This window comes from Camelus dromedarius, chromosome 18 (assembly GCF_036321535.1).
Source record: "Camelus dromedarius isolate mCamDro1 chromosome 18, mCamDro1.pat, whole genome shotgun sequence".
In the NCBI taxonomy this organism is placed as follows: domain Eukaryota; kingdom Metazoa; phylum Chordata; class Mammalia; order Artiodactyla; family Camelidae; genus Camelus; species Camelus dromedarius.
In genome coordinates, this window is record NC_087453.1 from 20645075 (window position 1) to 20670683 (window position 25609).

The 25609-nt window shown below is 36.0% G+C and overlaps 1 protein-coding gene and 1 non-coding gene across 3 annotated transcripts in view; one reads left to right on the forward strand and one right to left on the reverse strand.

Annotated features, from left to right (window-relative positions):
• Positions 1–25609, reverse strand: part of CBFA2T2 (CBFA2/RUNX1 partner transcriptional co-repressor 2) — a 130673-nt gene that overhangs the window by 26998 nt on the left and 78066 nt on the right. For both annotated transcript variants that reach the window (XM_031433977.2, XM_031433976.2), the window contains exons 2-4: positions 11319–11462; positions 9552–9793; positions 1528–1617 (exon numbers count right to left, since the gene is read on the reverse strand). In XM_031433977.2, coding sequence (XP_031289837.1) covers positions 1528–1617; positions 9552–9793; positions 11319–11462 — 476 coding nt within the window. The remainder of the gene's footprint in view (positions 1–1527; positions 1618–9551; positions 9794–11318; positions 11463–25609) is intronic.
• On the forward strand, positions 15400–15506 carry LOC116147519 (U6 spliceosomal RNA). The gene has a single exon (XR_004131082.1). It is a non-coding gene; the product is annotated as a U6 spliceosomal RNA (small nuclear RNA).

Here is a 25609-nt window from a genome sequence, read left to right on the forward strand (position 1 = left end):
AATTTGATGATATAAAACACTTTTAAAGTCTGTTCTATAACCTCAATCTTGCAGCAACTGTAAAAACTTAAAAAAAATAGCATGTCAGATCTATACATTCGTGACATACGTACGCCCTTTGGTGAATTTTTAAAATGCTAATCATTTCTTATTAACAGAAATTTCCCAACTCTCTCTTTAATCTGGAATCCTGGGGGAAATAATTATCTATTGGATCTGACATACAGAAAAGAGACCAAGATAGAACACACAGTTGTTTCAAGGCTGGAAAAGGTTATCTCAGACTGCTCTGAAAGGCTGAGCATGAATGCCATCAGAACAGTGCCACAACACAGGCCAAACACCCAAGATCTATGCACTTTCCTGCATGTCTGCAATATTCTAACTTTAAAAGTTTTTAAAAACCAGAATCAGTACTTCAATAAGATGACCATCTTTTGTTTTGAACACCACACAAACTTTATTTGCATATCCATGTCAGCTATTTCTGAACATGTACCAATGAAGACAAGGCCTTTTCTCTCAGGCCTGTTACTGAAGTATCAATTAACACAAATTCAAGTCAAACTTACATACTGTTCACAAGTAATTCTTAGCTCCTATTTTAGTATGATCATCACAGGGGAAAAAAAAACCCTTTTCCTGAGAAGAATGACCCATTTTTTGATGCTATTCCATTTTCTTAGGAAATGAAAGTAAAGTAAAAGAAGGTAAAAGGGGCATATTTATTTGATCAGATATTTTAGGCTTGTAAATCAAGAGACAAAGTTGCAGATATTATGTGATACTCATAAAAAAAGAGAGAAAGTTTTTTTTTTTTTAAACAAGTCTACTACTAGTGAAAGAATGGAATTCATATGTCCGGGGTGGATTGAGGATAACATTTAGCTTAACTGGGATTCAAAGTTAGTGTTCCTTATTACTAAGTCAATCACAGGTGTTCATCTGTAAAAATGATTCTTCTCTCCAGGGCCTTTGCAAAACTATGTGGTAGGCTGGATTTGGGTCATAGGTTTCCAAACTATGCCTGGTCTAGAATATACTGTGTCTGACTCTAGTCTTTCATTAGCTTTGAGCTATTACAACTCTGCAAGTTATGGATAACCAATAGCAATGCAAAAAAACAAAACAAAACAAAAAAAACTTGTTATCTTTGGACAAGCACAAAATTACATACAGATTCTTTACTCCCTGGCCACAATCAAAAGATTATGTCCAGTCACTTCCTCTGCTAAAAGCCCAACTTCCATGACATGCACACACCTCCACCCCACTCTGTTGCCTCCTTACTGCTCCTTCTGTGTGTCACCAGCAGTCTCTGCATACAGACCACAACTCAAGGCTTTTGCAATTGTCATCTCATCAAGCATAAGGCTTATCCACAAACTGCACTCGTATTTCAAATAAAATAAAGATATGGAAATGTGGCAAGCTGCCCTGATTTAGATCACAGAACATGGGTCAGTAACAGATCTTGGAGAAATGTTGAAAATAAATTACATTTAGTAGTTATCTCATAAATATTACCTTGAGGAATGGAATAACAAAAGGACGAAGAGGAAAGTTTGTAGCCTCTTGGAGCTTGCAGTGAAATTCTTCAATCGTTACTGTTGAATTCTGAAAAGATAAATAACATCGTTCAACTTCTAAAACTGGATACTATCCTCCTAACATAAATCTGATAGTGCTGAACCCTTTGAAATTAAAAGGAAAAGGATAATTCCAAGAGTGCTACTGTGAACTCAGATCCCTCTCAAAGGTTAACCAAATTGTTTCCTTTATGAAAGAAATTCAGCCTCCTTGATTTTCTTCTCTATTACCCCAAATCTAATAAATTCCCCTCCATGCTCAGCAGTCTGGGCTGCAGAATGCGGCACTGCTTTCCTTTCATGAAGAGAGGCACTCAGGTTCCTTGTAATGAGGGGTTCATCAGAAGTCAGCTCCAGTAGAGGTAACCAAGCTTGCAATGTTTCCAGTTGAAGAGATCCCAAATCAGTACAGGATATTAACTGAAAGACTCAACAACTCAGAGCCTCATTTCTTCAGAAGTTCATTTCTTCTACTGCCTACCTCCTAGAATCAGTTCCTCATATCTTCTAAGTTGGAAGTGAAAAAAAAATAAAAGGTCTCTTCTACCCTCAAATGGTTTGTTTGCAAATCAAGCACCTCCAAATGGGCAGACTTCTACTGGTAAGATTTTGTTATTACCAGGAAAAGCATTAGCACTTCCTCTGTATTTTTTCAAGTCGTCCTTTAAACTAGGTTTCTCCACTCCTCTGCTAAGGAGAATACCAATACAAGTATTTTCTTCAAAGTTCACAAAATATTTTTATTTCAATTCCCTAAAACATAGTATAATAATAAGTTAAAAACAAAACTGAGCATAAATCTGAATTCCTGCTTACCTGAAAGAATGGCCAGTTCTAGAATTTTTTTAATAAAATCATCAAGTGTTCAAAGATGTAACATGTACCACACAAATTATTCATCAGCACAATATTGCTTCTTAACAAAAGAAATGTTTGAAAACATGTAAGTCCAACAGGAAACTGCATTAAAAATTTTAATACATCATACGTCAGAACACTTAAGGGAAGGGGGGACAGATTTGTATGCATTAGTGAGGAAAGGTGTCTGTAATATACTAAGTGAAAAACCAGAAACAGCAGTGTATTTTTCAATAATCCATTCATGAAAATAACACACATTTATATAGTATTTTAAGTGTCTGGAAGGACAATTACAATAGCAGTTACTTCTGGATGTGAAATAATGTTGGGTGGTTCCAAATATTTCATGTTAATATTCAGTAAAAACTAAAATATTTCCCTTTAGGAAAAAAGGGTTTATTGAATTTAACCGTGTTAAATGAAAATTTTTGAACAGTTTACTTCATTTCATAACAAAGAAAATTCTTTTAAACCTTGAGTGCTTGTTTTAAGTACACGACATGTATACAGTGCAACCAAATCTACTGACAATCAGGAATAAAAATTAAGTATAAGAGAATGATATTCCTTCCCTATTACAGTGAATGCACTTACGCCTCAAACAGTAAATACAAATAGATTAGATCTATAAGAAGACTATGAATGACTAAGTTTCTTCTGGATGGACAAAGAAGAGAAAAGATGACCTGTGTGGCACAGAGAAATAATGATTTAAGCCAGAGAAACCGACTCAGGGCTATATATACTACAGATGCACGGCAATCCTCTCTCTAAGAGGGAAGATAAACCACTGTTCTGTTATCCTTCCCTCTCGTTCAATTATTTAATAAAAAAGAGTATAGTTGTTTGTTTCCTAACTCACAGTCTAGTGGGAAAACTGACAAGTAAGCTACTCATTACAGTATGATCACAGTACATGTGTGCTGGACACCACTGGCATGCAGAGAAGACATGTCTGAATCAGACTTAGGGGGAAAAGGAAGGCTTAACAGAAGTGTCATCTGAAGAACTCAAAGGCAGCCTTGAGAAAGATGCTTCTGAGGAAAAGAGAATGTGAGAATGCAAAATATTAAAGGAATCTGTTCTCTGGATCCCAGGGGCAACACCTATAGTGGTTTTAGAAGACAGTGTGTATAGACAGGCCACCAAACTCAAAGTTTATTTTTTAAAATTTTGAGATAATCATAGGAAGTTGCAAAAATAGCACAGATAGGTTCCTCTGTATCCTGCACCAAGGTTCCCCCAATGTTTACATTTTGTATAACTATAGTGCAATATCAAAACTAGGAAACCTACATTGGTAAAATGTGTGTATAGTTCTATGCCTATTTTATGGCATGTGTACATCCATGTAATCATAATTGCAATCAAGATACAGAAATGTAGAAACCTTATCTGCCTTTATCTTTCCCAGTTTATAATTGTCTTAAATATATACTGACAACCATTACAATGTTGTAATTTTTGCTTCAACTACCAAATATAATTTAGAAAACTCAAGAAGCAAAGTCTATTGTATTTACCTATATTTTTACTCTTTCTATTTTTCTTCCATCTATCTTATTATTTCATGATTCTTTCTTTTATCATTCCTTTCTGTTTCAAGAACTCCCTTTAGACATTCTTTCAGAGTATGTCTGCTGGAGATAAATTCTCTTAGTTTTACTTCATCTGAGAATATTTTGATCCTTCTACCCTTTATTCCAGAAGGGTATTTTTGATAGATATAAAATTCTGGGTTGACAATCTTTTCTCCCAGCAGTTGAAAAATATGCCACTTCCTTCTGGCCTCCATGGATACTGATGAGAAATCTACTGTCACCAGAATTAACCCCTTAGGAGTAAGATGTTTCTTTCGCTGCTTTCAATATTTTTTGTCCTTTTGTGAGGGAGTGGGTCTTATTTGAGGTCTGCTCAGCTTTTATGAATCTGTAGGTTTGGGTCTTTTGCCAAATTCTGGAAATTTTCAGCCATCATTTTAGCCCCATACTCTTCTACTGTGACTTCGGTCTTCTCCTATAATCTTTCAAATCCCTGATGTTCCATTCATGTTTTTCTCTCATTTTCTCTATGTTGTTAAGATTGGGTAGTTTTTTCTATCATTCTGCCTTCAAGTTCACGGATCCGTCCTCTGTCCTCTCCAGTCTATTGCTGATTCCGTCACTGAGTTTTTAACTTCATTACTGTATTTCTTCATCTGTGTTGATAATTGCTCACTGAAGCAGTTTTATGATGGCTCCTTCAAAAGCCCTGTCACATAATTCAAACATCTGGGTCAGTTCAGTGATGTCTGTTAGTTACCTTTCTCATTCCACTCAACATGATCAGGGCTTGGTATGATAAGTGATGTTCCATCATATCCTGGACATTTTGGGTTCTGTGTTAAGACTCCAGATCTTATCTATGTCTTCTGTTACTGAAGCATTCTCCACATGGTGCCATTGGGAAGAGAAGAACTTTGATTCTCAGATAGGGTATGATACTAGGCTCCCCACTCAACCTCTGCTGATATAAAGAGGGAAGGAGGGGTTCATTACTGCTGGGGAGGGGTGAGAGCTCAGGCTTCCTCTGATGGGAGGAGGAAGGGTGCCCATTATCTCATTTTTTTTCTGAGGTATTTGGTTGCAGGGTGGTCTGTGTCTAAAAGTTTTCTGTTTTGCTTGATTGCTCCTTTCCTAGTCCTTCAGCTAAAAAGAGGCCTTTTTTTGGGGGGGGGGGGGTGCTTATTAGTATTTCCAGGTTACTAATTTCTCTAGACCACAGTACAAGATATATGATGAAAGCACAAAACCAAGGGAACTCACTGCTATGTACTTCCTTGTGTCTCAAGGTCACTAATCAACCTGCCCTTTTCTCTCCATTTTTGAGTCTTCTTATTTTTGTTTTATATATAACATCCATTGTTTTTTCCTATATTTGTCAGGAAGAAAAGGAAGACGTATACCTTGCTGTTACACCTCTGAACCAGACTTGATATTTAATGACTATATCATATTCCATTAAACCAATGTACTGTCATTTACTCAAGCTTTAAAAAACATTTAGCTGATTCAGGTTTTTTTTGGCATTATAAATAATGTTGAACTGATAGTCTTGGTGCACACTTATTATTTTCATAGTATGAAATTTCAAGGAGAGATACTGGTAGGTCAAAGGTACTGTCCAGCTTAAGGTACCAAACTATCTGCCAGAATGTGTATTCTCCAAATAAGTAGGTGGAGTACAAAACATTTAGCTTTATCGTGCAGTGGAAATTGCCATGCTTGCTCCCTGGACTACCAATACCTTACCTCTTATACACCAAAAACATGAAATGCACACAGGTGAACTGAACTCCAGCTACCTAACAGTGTGGCCTTTTCTTTGCTAATGAAGCCTCTTCCACATGGAATGACTGTTTTAACTATTCCTTTCATAAATATAAGACCAAATAAGGTTATCATAAATAGGAAAATAAAACAATCTAAACAATCAACAAGATGAAAGGAGGGAGGGAGGGAGGAAGAGGAAGGAAGGGAAGGAAGGAGGAAAGAAGGAAGAGAAAGAGAACAGAGTGCTAAGATCAAATCTAATACATATAAGACAATCATTTTATCTATGAATAATGGCAGTTTTACTGATCCTTCTCCAATCCTTGTATCTCAGTTACTAGGCTATTATGTTCAGGATCAAACTGAAAAGACATCCTTACCTGGTTCCTAATATAGAGGGTAAGCTTTTGAAATTTCACTATTAAGCATGAGGCTTGCTATAGATTTTGCATTTATAAATACAACTGTCATCAGATTAAGGTAGTTTCTGCTATAATTGGTTTGCTAAGTGTTCACTTTTTTCCTGCACTGCTCCAAATATATTTATAGTTTCAATATCAATTGCTATAGACTGTATGTTTTTGTTACTCCTCAAAATTCATATGTAAAAACCTCATTTCCAATATATTGATATTTGGAAGTAAGGCCTTTAGTAGGTACTAGGTCATGAGAGCAGAGAGCTTCCTTGCCTCTTCTGCCTTGTGAGGACACGCTGAGATGGCCATCTATGAACCAGGAAGTGAGTTCTCAACAGGCACTGAATCTGCTGGCATCTTGATCCTGGACTTATCAGCCTTCAGAACTGTGAGAGCTGAATATTTGTTGTTTATAAGCCACCCTGTTGGTATTCTGTTATATGAGTCTGAAAAGACTAAGATGCTGATCTTAATGAAAATCCCAGTATGTGGGAGTATACATTGGTATAACACTTGGGAAAACCATTTGACCTTATGTACTAAATACACACACAGACACACACACACACCAAAGAAATCACAGTTCCACTGTTCAGTGCAATGCTTGCACACATGTACTATGTATAAAAGTGCTCAGAGCAACATTATTTGCAATGGCCCCAGTATAGAAAAGCATTCACAGCTAGTCTAGAAAAGCCTGCATACATGGTTGGGCCATTGACTGGTGTCTAAGTCAACTGACAATTTTCTGCTCTGATTTAAACTTTCCCTAACTGGAAAGGTAAATGCACCAAGAGTCCATTAACAGATGAATAGATAAGCAAAATGGTGTGTGTGTGTGTAATGAAACAGTATTCATCCTTAAAATGGCAGAAGTGTTGGAGGGAGGGGAAAAAAAGGTAGAAAATTGTGACACATGCTACGACATGGATGAGCCTTGAGGACCTTATGCTAAGTGAAATAAATCAGACATAAAAAGACACATGCTGTGTGATTCCACTAACATGAAGTACCTAGATTATTCAAGTAGAATGGTGGTTGACAGAAGCTGGGGAAAGGTAGCAATGGGGAATCATTGTTCAATGCAGAGTTTCAGTTTTGCAACATGAAGAGTTCTAGAGATGGATGGTAGTGATAGTTGCACAATAATGAATACACTTAATACCACTGAATTGTACATTTAAAAATGGTTAAGATGGTAAGTTTTATGCTATATGTATTTTACCACCTCCTCATGATCTCACAATTTTAAAAATTTGGGGGAAAAAAAGAAAGAAATGTTAACATAAGCACAGCCATTTAAAAGGGACAACTGGCTAACATCTATATATACTTTCACAGCTAGAAAAAGACTTTTTTTTGAAATGTGTTTCTGCCACTTTTTTTTTTTTAACTCTTGAGATGAAGCAGATTCTACTTAAAGTAATTTGCTGCTGGAACTGGCATAACATTCTGATGTCTACTTTGTTTCCAATTATGTTCCAACTCATTGTGACATTTAAAGCCAATTTTATTAGTCTAGATCCAGTAAAAGTTTTCCACAGTAGTCTAAAATTTGACCAGTAAACAGTTCCCCACCCCTTCCCAAAATAAAAACAAAAAACTTTCCCTAACAGATGAAGGTGCTGTTTTTGCAAACTCATTTATGCTAAACACTGATTTTCCTTCTAGGAGTTGGGAATTTCAGGAGGTACTAGGCAGAGTGTTTATGTGACCAGACCCCAGTAAAAATCTTGGGCACTGAGTCTCCAACATGGTTCCCTGGGCAGAAACATCACACATATGTTGCTATATTTTCACTGCGGGGGGAAGAGTGCACTCTGCGTGATCATTCATAGAGAGGAAAGAGCATAAGAAAGCCTACATGTGGATTCTTCCAGACCCTAACTTTGTCTCTCTCCTTTCCGATCTAGCTGTGTATCTTTATTACACCTCTCTATTAAATCTTAGCTGTGAGCACAACTATAGTGCCAAGTCCTGAGAATTGTAGCAATCTCAAAAAATGGCGGTGGTGTTGGGGTTCCCTGATTCTGCCTCAAAATGCAAACAACTCAAATGACCATCAAAAAGTATAAATTGTGGTATATTCCTATAATAAAATATTACAGAGCAATTAAAATAAACCACCTATAGCTATATAAAACAACAGGGACAGAATCTTAAATGATGAAGAAGTCATTTATTGCATCTTGTCTTGTATGAAAGTGGCTTCTTCCACACAATACTGAGTAATCTTTTAAAACAGCAGTTAGTAAACTTTTTAGTCTCAGGATCCCTCTAATTTATGTAGGTTACATCTGGTGATAATCACTAGCTCAGAAATTAAAGCTGAGAATTTAAAAAATATTTATTACTAGTCCATTTCAAAACAACTATATTTTCCCCTAAAATATAGTAAGGAGAATGGCACTGTTTGTACAGTTTTGCAAATCTCTTTGATATCTAGCTAAATAAAAAGCAGCTGGGTTCTCCTATCTGCTTCTGCATTGCAACATCCTATGTTATGTAGCCTCTAGAAAATTCCACTGTATACTCACGAGAAAATAAGACTGAAAGGGCAAGTAACATCTTAGTATTATTATGAAAAGAATTCTGACCTCCTGGACTTCCTGAAAGGGCCTTGGGGAACCCCAGGGGTCCCTCATTATACTTTGAGAACTGCAAGGTGAAAGTTTAGTGCTGTGATTCATCTTTATCACATACGCTAGGAGCACAGTATGCTTTTAGTTTAGGTAGTGTTTCAGGAATTCAATTTACAAACATTAAAAACTGGTAGCTCACATACACTGAGAGTCAAACCCTACCCAGGTGTCAATGTCAGAAAATCACTCTCATACTATGGGTTTACCACAATTAATATAGAAAGAAAAATTATGTGTACCTTGAAAATCCTAAAGAAATATATTTGCATGAGAAGCTAAAGAATGTAATCCCTTTGATACTATTTATTCAGATGACAAAACTTGTAATTTTATAAATTATTATTTTGAAAATTAAGCCATTTCTCTTTTCTCTCTGGTTTGGAAACAATGCACCAGGCACTGAATATATTAAGTAACAAAACCTTGCATTAACTTACTTGAACCTCTGCGGGCTTTTTGAAACTCAGTTTTAAGACAAGGCTGCTTACTGGAATTAAATCAATACCATGAGAATCAATAAGGTAAACATTATAGATTTTGTTTCTTTGATAAACATTATTCACAACTGAAATCCATGATTCTACAGTAGTATGCAAATTAAGCTAATCTAGACTGTAGAATTTGCCACATTTATACAAGTTTGGGAATGAGAAGGAGTATGTACAACTTCTTTGCTGGCTTCAGTTCTGAGCCACATACTCAAGCAGCTTTCAATAGTGATACTGTACTTACCACCAGTGCTAGAACAAGAGTCCGCACCTTCTCCCCAATCTCAGGTGAGATGTCATTGCCAAACTGCTGCAGAGTGGTGAGGAAGCGTTTCAACTTGCTGAGCTGCCGAGCACCACAAGTGGCTGGCAATTGTTGATTTGTCAGTGCAGATGATGTGGAAGAGGCAGGACCATTGCTGAATCTCTGTGGTGGTGATGGGGCACCGTTCAGGGTAGGAGGAGAATGGTTGATGCCATTGCTTACTGAAAGAAAGACTCGGTTTAAGTGCAAAACATAAGGATCTTTGTTAATTTTTTCTTGTCTGCACTCTCCTTCATTTATTCATTTAAATTTTGTAAAGCACATGTTAAAGGAGTATATGACACTGTTTCAATTCTCAACAAGACTGCTACATAGTGAGACAGACTGACAGGTAAAAAATGGTAACAGAATAACACAGAAGTGTTAAAAAAAGAAGAGTATGAGTGCTAGAAGAGCACAGAGAAGGGACAACTAACTCTACAGATGCCAAGGGCAGGGATAAGTAGTTTTAAGACTTCCTGCAATGAGTACTGCATGAGTTAAGTCTGGGAGAGTAAGTATTTCCATGCCCATCTTTTATGTAACAGCTCCTTCTCAACCTCAGGTTACCAAAGAAGCTAAGTGTTAATTAGAATATAGCATGTGAACAAGATAATCTGAAAGCAGAGAGTTATATTAATGTGAGAAATGCTTTTTAGGCTATAGGTTTAATAATCTATTCCTGCTATGAGATATATATTCATGTCCATCAAAATCAGTTTCTCCCTGCCTTGACAGTGCCAAATTCTTGGTCATTCAATAAAGCATTTTCTAGGTATTATATGGGACATTTCCATCCTATATTTCTCCTCAAATTACAATACATATGATTAATTACAGTTTTCCTATTTTCCCATTGTTCTAAACACTCATTTCTTGTAGTTTTAATTTGGAACACAACTCTAGAGCTATGTTCTTATAGGTATTAAGTAAAAATCCCTTTCTTCACTGAACAATGAAATAAAATTACCTAGTGCCTAAGTGTTAATAGATTTTTGCTTAATCATACTCAGGCTTAAAAATTTAAGTAAAACTGGGTCTAAAAACATATCACCTGTACTAAGAAGCATTCTTTGACAGACTCTGCTTCTCCTAGTAGATTTAATAACTTTTCTCTGTGCTGCCTATGTACATGCTCCCATTATTTCACTTACCAAATTATACTTACTTCTTTCTGTATTTGCACTGCCTTGAAAGACTGTCTATTTCTTGATAAACACTTACACATCTGTGTATGCCATAAATTAAGCTTTTATGAACTCTGCCACAAACAAAAATTTTAAAAACTTAGCTGGCAAAGTTTTAAAAACTATTAAAAACTTTTTTTTCAAACTTTTAAAGATTTTTTCAAATTCAGTAGTAGTTCAATAATTTTATGAAACTTACTTTTTGACTCCTATAAATCAATATAATAATTTAAAATTATTTTGGAGCCAAAGAAATTAAAATAGCTGCTTGCAAGCCAAAGCATATGAAAGCAAAATATTTAGACTAAATTTCCAAATATCTAAATTAGCTAAGTACTACTCTCAGAGGGAAAAAGCAACTTATAAAAGGAAAGAACTAGATATGTGTGTGTATGTATATAAATATCTATCTTAATAGCCATTTTGAAAATGTTGAGTAGTATATGTAGAAGGCTTAATGGCATTCACTTAGATCCAAAGTCACTCTGAACCACAAGCCCAAGTAATTAAGAGGACTTACATGCTGTAGGAGTGAATGACACTGGCCTGGGTCCTCCAGGATTTATTGGTGGGAGAGGTGGCATGGTGGGAGGTGAGGATCTTGACTGTATCTTCACTTCCACAGGCGACCCAGGCATTGCTGGAACCCTTTTCTCAGGACCAACTGTAAAGAATGGAAGGAATGGGAATCAGAATTTTCTATAAGATGATAAAAAGTGACAACAATTTGAAATACCAATATATTTTCCTAGAGGATTGAGAAGTTAAAAAGATGCTTACTTAGTATAATAGGCTAAATGGTAGCCCCCAAAATATGTTCACCTCTTAATACCTTAAACTGTGAATATTTCTTTATTTGGAAAATGGGTCCTTGAAGATGTAATTAAGTTAAAGAACTTGAGAGGATGAGATCATCCTGGATTATCTAGGTGGTTTCTAAATCTAATATAAATGATGTTCTTATAAGAAGAGGAGAAAAGACAGAGACATATACCCAGAGGAAGACTACGTGAAGACATACACAGCCTCACCCAGTGAACACCATGTAACAACAGAGGCAAAGACTGGAGTGGTGCCATCTATAAGCCAAGGAATATCAAGGATTGTCAGCAACCACCTAAAACTAGGAGACAGGTATAGAACAGATTGCTCCACTGAGGCCCCAAGAAGTAATCAACCCTGATGATACCTTGAACTGTGAGAGAATAGTATTGTCTGAAGCCACCCAGTCTAGGGCACTTTGTTAAGGCAATCCTAGGAAACTAACAAGGCAGCAAGTTCAGGAGTCAATAGTGAGGACAGTGGTTGAGAAAGGAAGAAATCATGTTATAAATCCAGCTTACCTCAACTGCGTTCTTTCTTTACTTCCTATAAATTAACTAAAGTAGTGGGGGAGTGGGGAGAAGGCTAATGTGGTACTGTCCAGATTACTGAGCATCAAGTGCACGGCATGGAAAATCAGCTGTATATAAATTACTATAAATGATGAAATAACAAATGTGTATATAAATCAATAATTCTAAGTAATAAAAAAGAAGTGAAGTCAGTATCTCTGATAGCAGGAACGTCACTTATGATGTATAGTGTCCAAAAAAAAGAAAAGTACACTGACCAATTTTCATTAAATTTTATCTTGTTAAAAAAAACAAAACCAAAAACAGAAAGAAATGAGAGCTTATTCTAAACTAAAGCACAGGGTACTTCATCCTTCATCTATGGGGACAATTCATAACAAGCAGTGTTTTAACACCAGATAGCAACAAATTCCAGAGAGATTAGATAGATTAAATTTAATGACATTAAAATTAGGTCTGAGCTAATATGGGTAAGACATGAAAATGAAGAATAATACTCCAATATCTTCAAAAACTTATTTTTTCCCAATAAAGGGAACTTATTACCTTCTTGGTTAATCATAGGGCCAAGGCTACCATAATCACATTTAAATTGAGCTATATTCGTCTATATTCCAAACTTTTCACTTAAGTACCATGTATTTACTCTCCAATAGCTGCTGATTTCGATTTAAAGTACAAGACATGGAGCCCAAAGGTTCAAATGAGAATGTTAAAGCAAAGTTTTCTTTCACTGAGATCACAGCGATAAACAGAATACATATAAAAGCATTCCTGACGCTGGCAACAAGGCACATCTTTGCACATTCAAGGGCACCTTCTAATGAGGAAAATATCCCCAAATATTATTTGTATGCTTCATTCAGTTTGCAGTGGTCATATTTGGGGAAGAGATATAATGAATATAGAAAGTCAGTCAAGGAAGCAGTGCCCCCAAGTTACAAATCCCCTGACAAAAACATGCAGCTCTCTGAGAGTCATGGGGGCAACACTCTGCTAGCCCTTCCCATCTCTCTGGTCCAGGACATTTTCTTTGTAAAATTGATGGCCGTCCTGTCTGATTAGTGGACTAATTAGCTATTGCGTTTGCCTTTTTTTTCTTGACAGTGCTTTCTCAATGCCCTTCAAAGAACAGTTGACTTGTTTCCAGCTCTTCCATCTGGGGCCCAGCTTTCTGCAGGGTGAGGGGAGAAAGGAAGGAAGGAACTGACAGTTGTCTCACACTGTTATGTGTTGTATACAGTGTGCAACAACCTGGAGGGAGCCTTTCTTCAGACCACCTGCCTTTACAGCAAGGGCGCCAAAGGCCTGAGGAGGGCTTAACAGTGAGATGTGTTTTAACACTCAGCACTTGGCAGAGTGAAAAACTCAGAGCAGCCCAACTGCAGAATGAACACTGAATTACATTCCAACTGAAAGCTTGGATATTGGGCAAAATCCAGACTCCAGAGCACTGTTTACAGATAAAAACTACTCATCTCTTATTCACGTCACTACTCACAAACCTGCAACACTAGTGTTATTCCTCATGTTTCAAGCAACAACACTGTCTAGTAGGAAAAGCACGCGTACAGAGACTGAGAGGTTTGGTGTGAATCCTCATTCTATTACTAACAACCCACGTGACTTTTACCAAATCACTTCACCTTTCTGGGCCTCATTTTCAACATATATAAAATGAGAGATAGTAAGACCTACCTGGCAGGAAAGATGTGAGGATTATAGATAATACCTAATACCTTAAAAAAGGTACTCAAGAAACAACAACGATGATTAGAAAACTATGAAGACTAGTGTCAAGTCCTGATTTCATAACTAGCCTCATGCCTATGTCCAAGTGAATATTAGCATTTGCTCCTCATGGAAAATGGGTATACTATCAACAATCCATGTGACTTCAGAGACATTGCACAGAATGATCCAAGAATTAAGAGTTGCAAAAATACCAAGTACAATATAAGGTGGTATATTTGTTGGAAGCTGAGTGGCAGGAATGCACATCATGGTGTGAAAGCTCTAGCCTGCTTTATAACCTGACAAATTCAGCAGCTGCTCAGATGGTGGATAAGAAGTACACTCCATAACAAGCATTTTAACCCTGCTTGGTGGCCAATGCATGCCTTAATGTCATCATATTTACAGTGACTTCATTTCTGAATTTTTATAAAACTGATGTTTTATAAAACATTTAGTTGAATCCCTTGAAAGAACCATATTTTAAGCTCTTTTCAATTCCAGAGAACCTTAGATAAAGTTCAAGGAGAAGAAATTTCTTTTTCTTAAGAGTGACTTGTGCCCATAAACACCACAGCTCCAACCATCAAAGAGATGAATACAGTCCTAGAAAATTAAAATAACTCTTAGTTTTATCCAAAAGGTTCAACTTGATTCAAAATATAGACTCTAAGGTACAAAGTAACTGATAATTTACTCTAAGAGTCTGTGCTTTCGTTATTTTCAATATTTGGAAAATAGGGAAATATGGCCACATGCATTTTCAAAATCGCTGATGCTTCAAAGCCTGACTACATAAAGATAAAGCCAAACAACTTGAGCTAAAAAAGAGGAGGAAACATGGAAAACAATGTCAGGATGATGATTTTACCTCTTCATTGTATATAATTTGCTAAGGATGTCATGCAAATAGAAAACCAAAGAAAGAGAACAAAATAATAAAAAGTTCTCCATGTGAGAGGAGTGCTATTTTTTCCTACATAGGAATTTGAAGAATCAAACATGAAACTAAAGAGTAGAATTATTCTGTAGCACTAAAAGAAGTAATACTAAAGACAAACATAAACATCCCAGACAAGCGCTACCTGAGAAGAATCCTGCATAATAAATTGCTCACAAATGAGGGTATTTACAAATTATAAACCGCTTTTTCTTTACAGTTTTTAAAAAATTACTTTGAGGTTGACAAAGGAACAATAAATAGAAGAAGTATAAATATGAGAAGAAAAATGCAGTTATGTGAGGGGAAGGGCACCCACAAGCAACTGGAAAGAAAGGAAACTCTCAGGGCTGCAAGGGGGAAGAATGTTTAGGTGAAAGAAGGAGAACTTGATGTGAAGGATGCTCTATCACTTATTTGTTGTGTGACTATGGTTTTCTTCATCTGTCCCTGGGGGTAACACTTGTAATACAGGGTTACTGTGAGGGGAACCATAACCTATGTAATAATAGCTGGTAAACACAGCAGACACTCTTACACATTTACTTCAATCAGATTAAAAATCTACTAGAGTGCTCATTTCAGCAGCACATATACTAAAATTGGAATGATACAGAGAAGATTAGCATAGCCTCTGTGTAAGGATGACATGCAAATTCAGGAAGCATTCCATATTAAAAAAAAAAAAAACTACCAGAATTAATAATTTTATTTGGCCACTGAGATGTTTATCTATGCTGAGCTCTAGGTATAAGAAGGTAGAAAGTCAAGCACTCCTGATTATCATCCCTGAGGAAAATTAGCTGAATATATAAATCTGTCAGATGCATAGTACAGGAACACTGATCATTCCAAACAGGTTGACCAAGGAAGCCATTACCATCTGTTTCTTTAAAACAAATCAAACTAAGAAACAATTGTGACAGTTTAAAGAATTATTTTGTGGGACAGAAGCAAAGGTAGATAGTTCTCTTCTGTATATATATAAACATACATTTATATCATTCAAAAGTCAATGCTATAAAAAGAAATACTCCCTGCTCTTGTCCCTACATACCCCATCTCATAGGCAACCATTTTAATCTGTTTCTTGTGTATCTATCCATTTTTCCTCTGGGAACAAATGAGCAAATATATTACCCCACCCCTATTTATACAGAGGCAGCATAGTTACATTGAACTGAGTATCCCCAATAATGGCATTTCTGTAGCCCTGCCTTTTGCAATGCATCAGGAAATGGGTCTATCTCCCTATCCCCTGAATCTGGCCAGGCCCTCTGATTTGCTTTGGACAATATAATGTGATAGAAATGACAGAGTACCAGTTCTACACCTGTCTTGGAACCTTTAACCTGCCATGAAAGCAAATCCAGACTAGTTTCCTGGAGGATGAGGCCACATGGAGCAGAAATGAGCTGTATCAGCATACAAGGCCAGCTGATCCCCAAACATGTGAAAGCCTAACCTAATGAGTCTGATCTGCAGTTAGCTGATTGCAGACATATGAATGAGTGAGCACAACTAAGAGCAAGAGAATTTCCTGACTCACAGACTCATAAGCAAAAATAAATAAATAAAAAGCTTATTGTTTTAGGCCACTAAGTTTTAACATGGTTTGTTATATAGCAGTAGACCAATAGGTAACTGATCTATACCACATACAAACTGTACTGCTCCTTGGTTTTTTGTTTCATTTTATAATTTCACAGTATATCCTGAAATTTTTAATTCCACAACCCTGTTTTTTTTTTTTTTGATAGATGCATGATATTCCATCATGGGGGTGTACCACAGTTTCATTTAAACAATCCTCTATTGATAAATAATTGCATTGTTTCCAATCATTTGTAGCTGAATTTTGAGGCTCTCTAGATCCCATGCTACTGATTGCCCTGTATTTGCCAGGCTTTGGGAAAGAGATAAAAGAAGACAGGGTCCTGAGTTATGGGAAAGACAGATAAATTTAAATGTGTACAAAATACTAAGAAAGTAAAATAGAAGCATTACTTACTTATGAAAGCCAGGGAAGTCTTTATAAACCATTAAGTAGTTTACGGGGAAGGCTACATGGGCTTTCCAGGCAGCACATAAGGACAAAAGCATGAAGGATATAGTTTGAACAGTGCCCCTAAAGTTGGGATGAGAACCAAGAAAAAAATCAGGAAAAAGGTTTTCTTGACCATTTTCTCTTTAACCATTGCCAAGCATAGGTAAATGTTCTAAATGTGTAACTATAAGATGAGAAGCATTTCCAAAACTAACTATTTTAATCTGCTAAAGATAGAGGAAAGAACATCAAAATTACTGTTGCACTTATAGCCTTATAAGGCTGGCTAAACGGATGATGGGCATAGTATATGCTTAAGCATGAGCATTTCCCATCCTTGTAGCTCTGCCACAAACCTGACAACTCATGCAACTTTCTAATAACATGCAGGCTTCATATGCAGAAATAGCCAGCAATAAGTTTATAATGACAGATAAGTTATTATTCAACAAAAACTGAGGCATAAGAACTCATGTAAAGAAATTGCAAGAAAATATTTTACAAGGGACCCTGAAGACAGAACTCAAAACAACATGAATGCTTTACCATATACTAACAACAGGGATTGAAAAAACAAATTTTTCCATTCCACATTCATAAATACACTGGAAAATTAATTTATCTAACACATTTCTACAGCTCACGGATCAGCAGCAAGCTTTTTCTACAAAGGGCAAGATAGTTAAGTATTTTGGCATTTTGGACCATATGGTCTCTGTCACAACTATTCAACTCTGCTGTGGTGGCACATTAGACAATACAAAAAGGAATGGGCTGTGTTCCAACAAAACTTTATTTGCAGACAAGCAATGGGTGCCATAGTTCGCCAATCTCTGCTATGGTTGATTTAAAAACTGGAAACATTCAGATGTCTAATTCTTACTTTTTTATTTCTATGCCTATAAAATCTTTTTCACAGCATCCACTGAAGTGGTTCATCTGAGTAACATTTTTATTTTCTTAAGATTAGGTATAAAGAGACCTTTACTTATTGATCTCCAAGGAAAATAACATAGAAAAATTATTTTAAAAACAGAAAAAAATTACATAAAGAGCACATTAAACACAGAACACTAACAACATGAAGTCAGAGCTGAGGAGTTGTAAAAATGAGGCTATTTATCTGATGTTCTTCCAAAAATCAGAGAAACTTAAGAACTTCAAAGATGACCAGCATACCTTTGAAGGACCATTTGTTTCATGATTATGCTAATTTCCTCCTTAGTCATTCCTCTTTTCTCTATCTTCTACCAGTGCAATCTGACACCAGATATAGAGATACCCAAAACATATAAATAACTCTAAAAACTTGATAGTAACAAACAACACAATTTAAAGAATGTGCAAAAAAGATTTAAAGAGACAATTCCCAAAAGAAGATATACAAACTGCCAATAAAGACATAAAAAGATGCATGACATACTAGCCATCAAAGAAGCACAAATTGTAACACATCTACAAGAAGGAACACACTACTGATATATGATGCATCCAACACCATGGATGATTACCAGAAGTACTAGACCAAGTGAAAAATGCCAGACACAACAAAACTACATACTGTATTATCCTATTTATATGAAATTTTAGACAAGACAAAATTAGTGACAAAAAGCAGATCGGTGCCTGGGACTGATGTGAAGAAACTGAATACAAAGGAGGACATTAGGTGGCATGATAAATCTTTTTATGGTGATGGAAGTATTTCATATCTGATTGTAATGGCACTAACACACTATATATACATTGCTAAAACTCAAATTGTATATATTAAATGGGTGAACTTTATTATACATAAATTATACCACAACAAGGCTGAGAAAATTAGCAAACCAAATCCAATAATGTATTTTTTTAAAATCACAATCATGTAAAGTTTATCCAAGAATGTAAGTATAACTTAGTGTTAGAAAATTCAGTAATTCGCCATATTAACAGATTTTTTTAAAAGACCTTAAAATTACCTCTATAATTACAGAAAAGCATTTGATAAAACCCAACTTCCACTCATGAATATGAATAAAACTAGAAATAGAAGATCAATTCCTTAACTTGATAAAGGGTCGCCTCTAAATACCCATATACTTATTGGTGAAATATTATAAGCAATGCCCTTCCACTCTGAAAGATAAAGATGTCCAGTATTAATGCTTGTATTCAACTTCTACTCAAGAGACAAGCCATAGCAGCATGATAGTTAATCAACCCTAATGGATAGAAGGATTGGAAAGAAAAAACTATCATTTTGTACACAGTGGATGACTTTCTATATAGTATCAAGAGACTCTACCACCCATTATTAGAATTAACATGCAGGTTCAGCAACGTTACTAGATAAAAGTCCTACATTTTAAAAATTAATTTCATTCCTATACACCAGAAAATAAACAATAATTTCAAAAGGATATGACTATACAACAAAAATTAAACCACCTAGGAATAAATCTAACACAAGATACATAAAGCCTTTATAAAGCATATAAGTAGACTGAAAGTCATAAAAGGAGACTTACATAATTGGAAAGATCTATCATGCTGATGGATGGGAAGACTTACTACCACTAACTATTTTCTCTTTATTTTAATGATAAATTCAAAGCAATTCTTATCACATGCCAGCAAGACTTTTGGTGTAACTTGAAGAGCAATTACTACAATTTATGTGTAAGAGAAACAGGTTAAATGTACAGCAACAGAGAACACACAACTAAACTGTGGCATATTCTTAAGTGAAACAGTCAATACTATTAAAATAATTTAATGAAACTAGAGCTATATGTATCAAAAGGATAAACAATGTAGCAATATTGGGTAAAAAGGGTATGTTGCAGGAAAAATATGGGTAGTACAATACTTTCATAAAGTCTAAAACCATTAAAAAATTTACATATGATAAAGAATTTATTTACATATGATATATTTACACATGTAAATGTAGTAAAATATTTTTTCAAAGCAAGAAAATAATAAACATCAAATTCAGGATAATGACTACTGCAAAGGGAAGAAAAGGAACGGATCAGGCACAGTTAAATTGTAGTTCAAATGTTTCACTTCAAAAGATCTGAAGTAAATTTTAAGATAAAACATTAAAATTTGACAAAGCTAAGAGTGACAAAGCACATGAGTGTTTGTTATACTGTGCTTTTTTCTTATTTTGTCTACTTGAAATACTTCTTAAGAAATGGGGAAAATGGTCATAACGCAGGAAGAAACTACTTACAAGGCTGTTATAGTGGGAGATGATTGTGGACTGGGAGAGGAGTAGCAATGGGAATTGAAAAAGGGGGTAGATTTCAAAAATATTTAGAGTTAGAATAAATAGGATTTGTTGATTGATTACATACAGTAAATAAGTTAGGGAACAACTGGAATTATTGGCCAAGGTAGAGGCCACCAGAGGGAGGATGAATATGTCAGAGGGGAGAAATGATGAGTTCAGTATTGGCCATACTGCTTTCATGATGCCTCTGAGATAGCCAATTGGAGGTTCCTAAGTGATAAATTAAAAAGTTTAGAGTTGAATAGTCTGGTCTAGAATTGGGAGTTACCAGTATAAAAATGAGGAAATTATGGCTATGAGAAGTTGAAAAAAAAAAAGATGTGATGTTTGAAAATAAAACTAAATTAAATTATGCCTGCTGATTTTTATTCTATTAACTTTCACTTCATTTTCAGTATTGATTAAGAATAGCTAGTGACTGGAGATGCTGCTTCAGGGAAGATCCCCAGTGTTCAGTATTACGTGCTGCAAATAATAAACCCTTCCTTCTTGGGTGGGAGGGTATAGTTAGTGACTATTATACACTACATGTATGTTTGCACATTAGTAGTTTATTCAGATCTTCTTCAAGCTGTTAATCAGTTTCTTTGGATTAGTGATATAGTAATAGATTTACAACATGTTTACAAGCTCCTCACGTTCACCATTTCCCACATTCTGCAAATAATCCATATTGTTTCACATAACATTCTCTTTGCATTTCTCTTTTCTTTTCAGTTCCCAGTTCTGGACAGCCAGGCTGAGTCACCCATGTCCATCTCCTGTCTAGCAAAGCCCTTTCAGAACAATACCATTCACAGGAAAAACACAAACAGGACAACAAAGGAGGACAGAAAAAAGAACATGGTAAGAAAGGTGTTACTTTGGGGTCGGGAGGGGGGTGAGGGGAAAGAGTGAATAGCTTAGTGGTATAGTGCAAGCTTGGTGTGCACCAGGTCCTGGGGTCAATTCCCAGTGCCTCTGTGGGGAGGAGGTGGGGAGAAAGGTGTTACTTTCCTAGAATGGAATATGAAAAAGGGTACAGTTGCTTTTTATGGAACTGTTTTTTTTGTTGTTGTTGTTATGTTAGTTTGGCTGCTGGAAGAAAGTATCACAGACTGTGTAGGTTAAATAACAGAAATTAATTTTCTCACAATTCTGGAAGCTAGAAGTCTGAGAGGTGTTGTCAGGGTTGGTTTCTTCTGAAACATCTTTCTTTGGCTTGTAAGTAGTTGTCTTCTCCCCATGTCTTCACACAGTCCTCCCTCTGAAGATATCTGTGTCTGGGTTCTCTTATAAGGAGACCAGTCGTACTGGATTAGGACCAACCCTAACGACCTCATTTTAACTTAATTACCTCCTTAAAGACCCTACCTCAGAATTCAGTCACATTCTGGGGTATTGAGTGGTTAGAGGACTTTAACATATGAATTTTCAGGGGACACAAATCAGCCCTATAATAGTGGATGTAGGGAGAGATGAAGGAAACAATTAAGTTAAGGAGGTTGAGCAGGTTTTCCTGAATTGAATTTTAGTAGTCTCTCATTCACTCACTTGAAAATAACTGAATGCCAATAAGGTATCCTACTGCTAAGGATAGAGCAATACATAAAAGAAGACAGAGATCAAGGAACAATTCGGAGTTTTTTAGCCTGAGCAAGTGGAAGGACAGAGATGCTATTTACCCGGAAAAGGGAAAATGTGACAGGAGGTGTAGTTTGAGACCAAGACTAAGTTTGAAATGCCCAGGAGATATTCAAATTGGGATGCTCAATAGGCAGCTGGATATAAAAGTCTGGAGATGAGGCCTGTGGTGGGAAAGTCTGAGCTCGTGACTAAATGTTGTCAAATGATGATATATAGACGCTATTTTTTTTATTAAAATTTTTTTTTGTTTTTTTGGGGGGAGAGGTAATTAGGTCTGTTTGTTTGTTTGATGGCAGTACTGGGGATTGAACCCAGGCCCTTGTGCATACTAGGCACACACTCTACCACTGAACTGTACCCTCCCCACTGTAGATGCTATTTAAAGCTCGATATATCAGAGGAAGTGAGCATAGAGTAGAGGTTCAAGGACTGATCCTTAGGTACTCCAATTTTGAGGGATCATGGAATATGAGAAGAAACTAAAAAAGGAGACTGAAAACGAGCAGCACTATGTCAAGTTATTATGCGGTACACCTTAAACAGAGCTGTATGTCAATTATATCTCAATAAAACTGAAAAGAAAATTAAGTAAAAAAGAAAGAAAATGAGCAGCCAGGGAAATGGGGAAAAAACAGAAGTCAAGTAAAGAGCATATCTGCCAAGCTATAGGCAATGTGATTTTCAAAATTAGATATACAAATATTCATATAGGAATACATTCTAGCTGTCTAGGTTATTATAGGGATTAGACCTATGATTAAGAAAATACCTTTAAAACCAATTATTTTAAAACTTTGGCTTTTGTCAAAGCATCAACAAACAAGAACACAATTATAAAGAAGGTTAGAACAAATATTATTTGTAGCAAAGGATACAGAAGCATTTAAGAGACTACGCATAGACTTCACTCTAGAACTTAAATTGGAACAAGTCGGGCACAAAGGCTAAAGAGCTTTAGGCCAGATAAAAAAGTTAATACATAATTTTCCTTCTCCCAATTTAAGACTGTATCTTAGCTGAAACAGAATATATAATAAATATGAAAAAGATAGTTTGCAGCAAAAGGTAAGAAAAGGACTGTCTGACAAAAGGAATAAATTCCAAACCAGCTGGAGATTTAAGTCCTTGAAGAGTCAAAGGCAGGCTATTACAGAATAAAGAAGACTGGCATGAAACAAGATGTGACTGAATCCTGATTGTTCTGCTAATTTATCAGCTGTGGTACCTTGGACAAGTCACTCCAGAGCCCTGCTTTCCTCATCTGTAACATGGAAGGAAGGGAGGTGTTTGAAAGGCCAATAAAATAACAATTAAAGTGCTCTGTCACACTATTCTATTGTAAGATATTATTAGACAGCTATCCATCAGGAATGTATTAACAATCATTACATCACTTTATGTCGAAAGTAACTAAAGGGTCTCTTCAAATGCTAATGATTTTGATATTTAAAGATACGTTGTAATTGCCTGCCAATATCAAAACCCTGTTGATAACCTTAATGTAAGTTAAAAGCAGCAGCAACACAGCTGACTTCATAATGTAAATAGGGAAAAGTAAAATACGGATTGCTGCTTCCCAGCTCCAACAAGTGTTTATTTGGAATAATACAGTTATCTATTCCAACTGTACACCATCTGTTTCAAGTCTCCATCAAGTTAATATTTCTCACATGAACAGAATGACTTAAAATTATATTTGATTAGCATGTTGCCTTGCCATGGGGGGTACCCCTATCACAATCGAAACCTCAACCTCAACACTGTGCAACAATTACTGTTCTGGCCAAACACATGCAAAGTCAGGTAACTCAGAGGGTTGAGACTATCAGAGAATAAGCTAACTCCAAACTTCTTGGTCAAATAAAATCCTTCCTACATTTTTTTTTTTCCTGTAGACAGGGAGAAATGATAATTTTCTCACACAGCTAGTTAATGGCTTTCCTAAAATTCAAACCCAGTGGCGTCTCTTGTTCCACTTACTGATGCATCTGTGCTACAATTTCTTTGGGACACAGATCCTTCTAGAATACAGCAGTAAATCCCGACAGCTCAACTCTAAAACATATCAAAATATATTACTTTTCCCATCTCCACAGTTATACTTTAGCTGAAGCTACTGCCAACTGTCACCTGTACTACTATAACTGCCTAACTAATATTTCTGCTTCTGCTTTTGTCCCTTCCAATCCATTCTCCATATAACAGCCAAAGTGCTGATTTTTCAGATCTTGTCACAGAGCTATTTAAATTCCTCTAATGGCTGCCCAGTGCTCTTACAATAAAATACAAACTCTTCACCTTGGCTTAAATGCAATGATCTACTCAAATGTTTTCTCACTGTGGTCTGGGAACCCTTCAGGGTTCTGGAGGGTCAAAGCAATTTTAATTAAAAAAAAAATAGGTTATCTGCCTTCTTTAATCTTACTCCTTTATGAGTGTACAGTGGCTTTTACCAGTGACTACATGGTAAGTGATACCATAAGAGACTCAATGCAGAGCAGACATGAGAATCCAGTTATCTTCCACTCCAGTCATTAGAGAGATTTTCAAAACTGCTAACAGAGCCACTCTTGTATTACTTTAAAAATATTTTCAAACGACAGCAGCATGTAAATCAATGAAGCTAGAATACTCCCTTACACCATACACAAAAATAAACTCAAAATGGATCAAAGACTTAAACATAAGACAAGATACAATAAATCTCCTAGAAGAAAATACAGGCAAAACATTATCTGACATACATCTCAAAAATGTTCTCCTAGGGCAATCTACCCAAGCAATAGAAATAAAAGCAAGAATAAACAAATGGGACCTAATTAAACTTACAAGCTTCTGCACAGCAAAGGAAACTGTAAGTAAAACAAAAAGACAACCTACAGAATGGGAGAAAATTTTTGCAAATGAAACCGACAAAGGCTTGATCTCCACAATATATAAGCAGCTCATACAACTTAATAAGAAAAAAACAAACAACCCAATCCAAAAATGGGCAAAAGACCTAAACAAGCAATTCTCCAAGGAAGAAATACAAATGATCAATAGGCACATGAAAAAATGCTCAATATCACTAATTATCAGAGAAATGCAAATCAAAACTACAATGAGGTATCACCTCACATCAGTCAGAGTGGCCATCATTTAAAAGTCCACAAATGACAAATGCTGGAGGAGCTGTGGAGAAAAGGGAACCCTCCTTCACTGCTGGTGGGAATGCAGTTTGGTGCAGCCACTGTGGAAAACAGTATGGAGACTCCTCAAAAGACTAGGAATAGACTTACCGTATGACCCAGGAATCCCGCTCCTGAGCATATATCCAGAAGGAACCCTACTTCAAAAAGACACCTGCACCCCAATGTTTATAGCAGCAATATTTACAATAGCCAAGACATGGAAACAGACTAAATGTCCATCAACAGATGACCGGATGAAGAAGAGGTGGTATATCTATACAATGGAATACTATTCAGCCATAAAAACCGACAACATAACACCATTTGTAGCAACCTGGATATTGCCATTCTAAGTGAAGCCAGAAAGAGAAAGAAAAATACCATATGAGATCGCTTATATGTCGAATCTTAAAAACAAAACAAAACAAAACATAAATACAAAACAGAAACAGATTCATAGACACAGAATACAAACTTGTGGTTGCCAAGGGGGCGGAGGGTGGGAAGGGACAGACTGGGATTTCAAAATGTAGAATAGATAAACAAGATTATACTGTATAGTACAGGGAAATATATACAAGATCCTGTGGTAGCTCACAGCGAAAAAAAATGTGACAATGAATATATGTATGTTCATGTATAACTGAAAAATT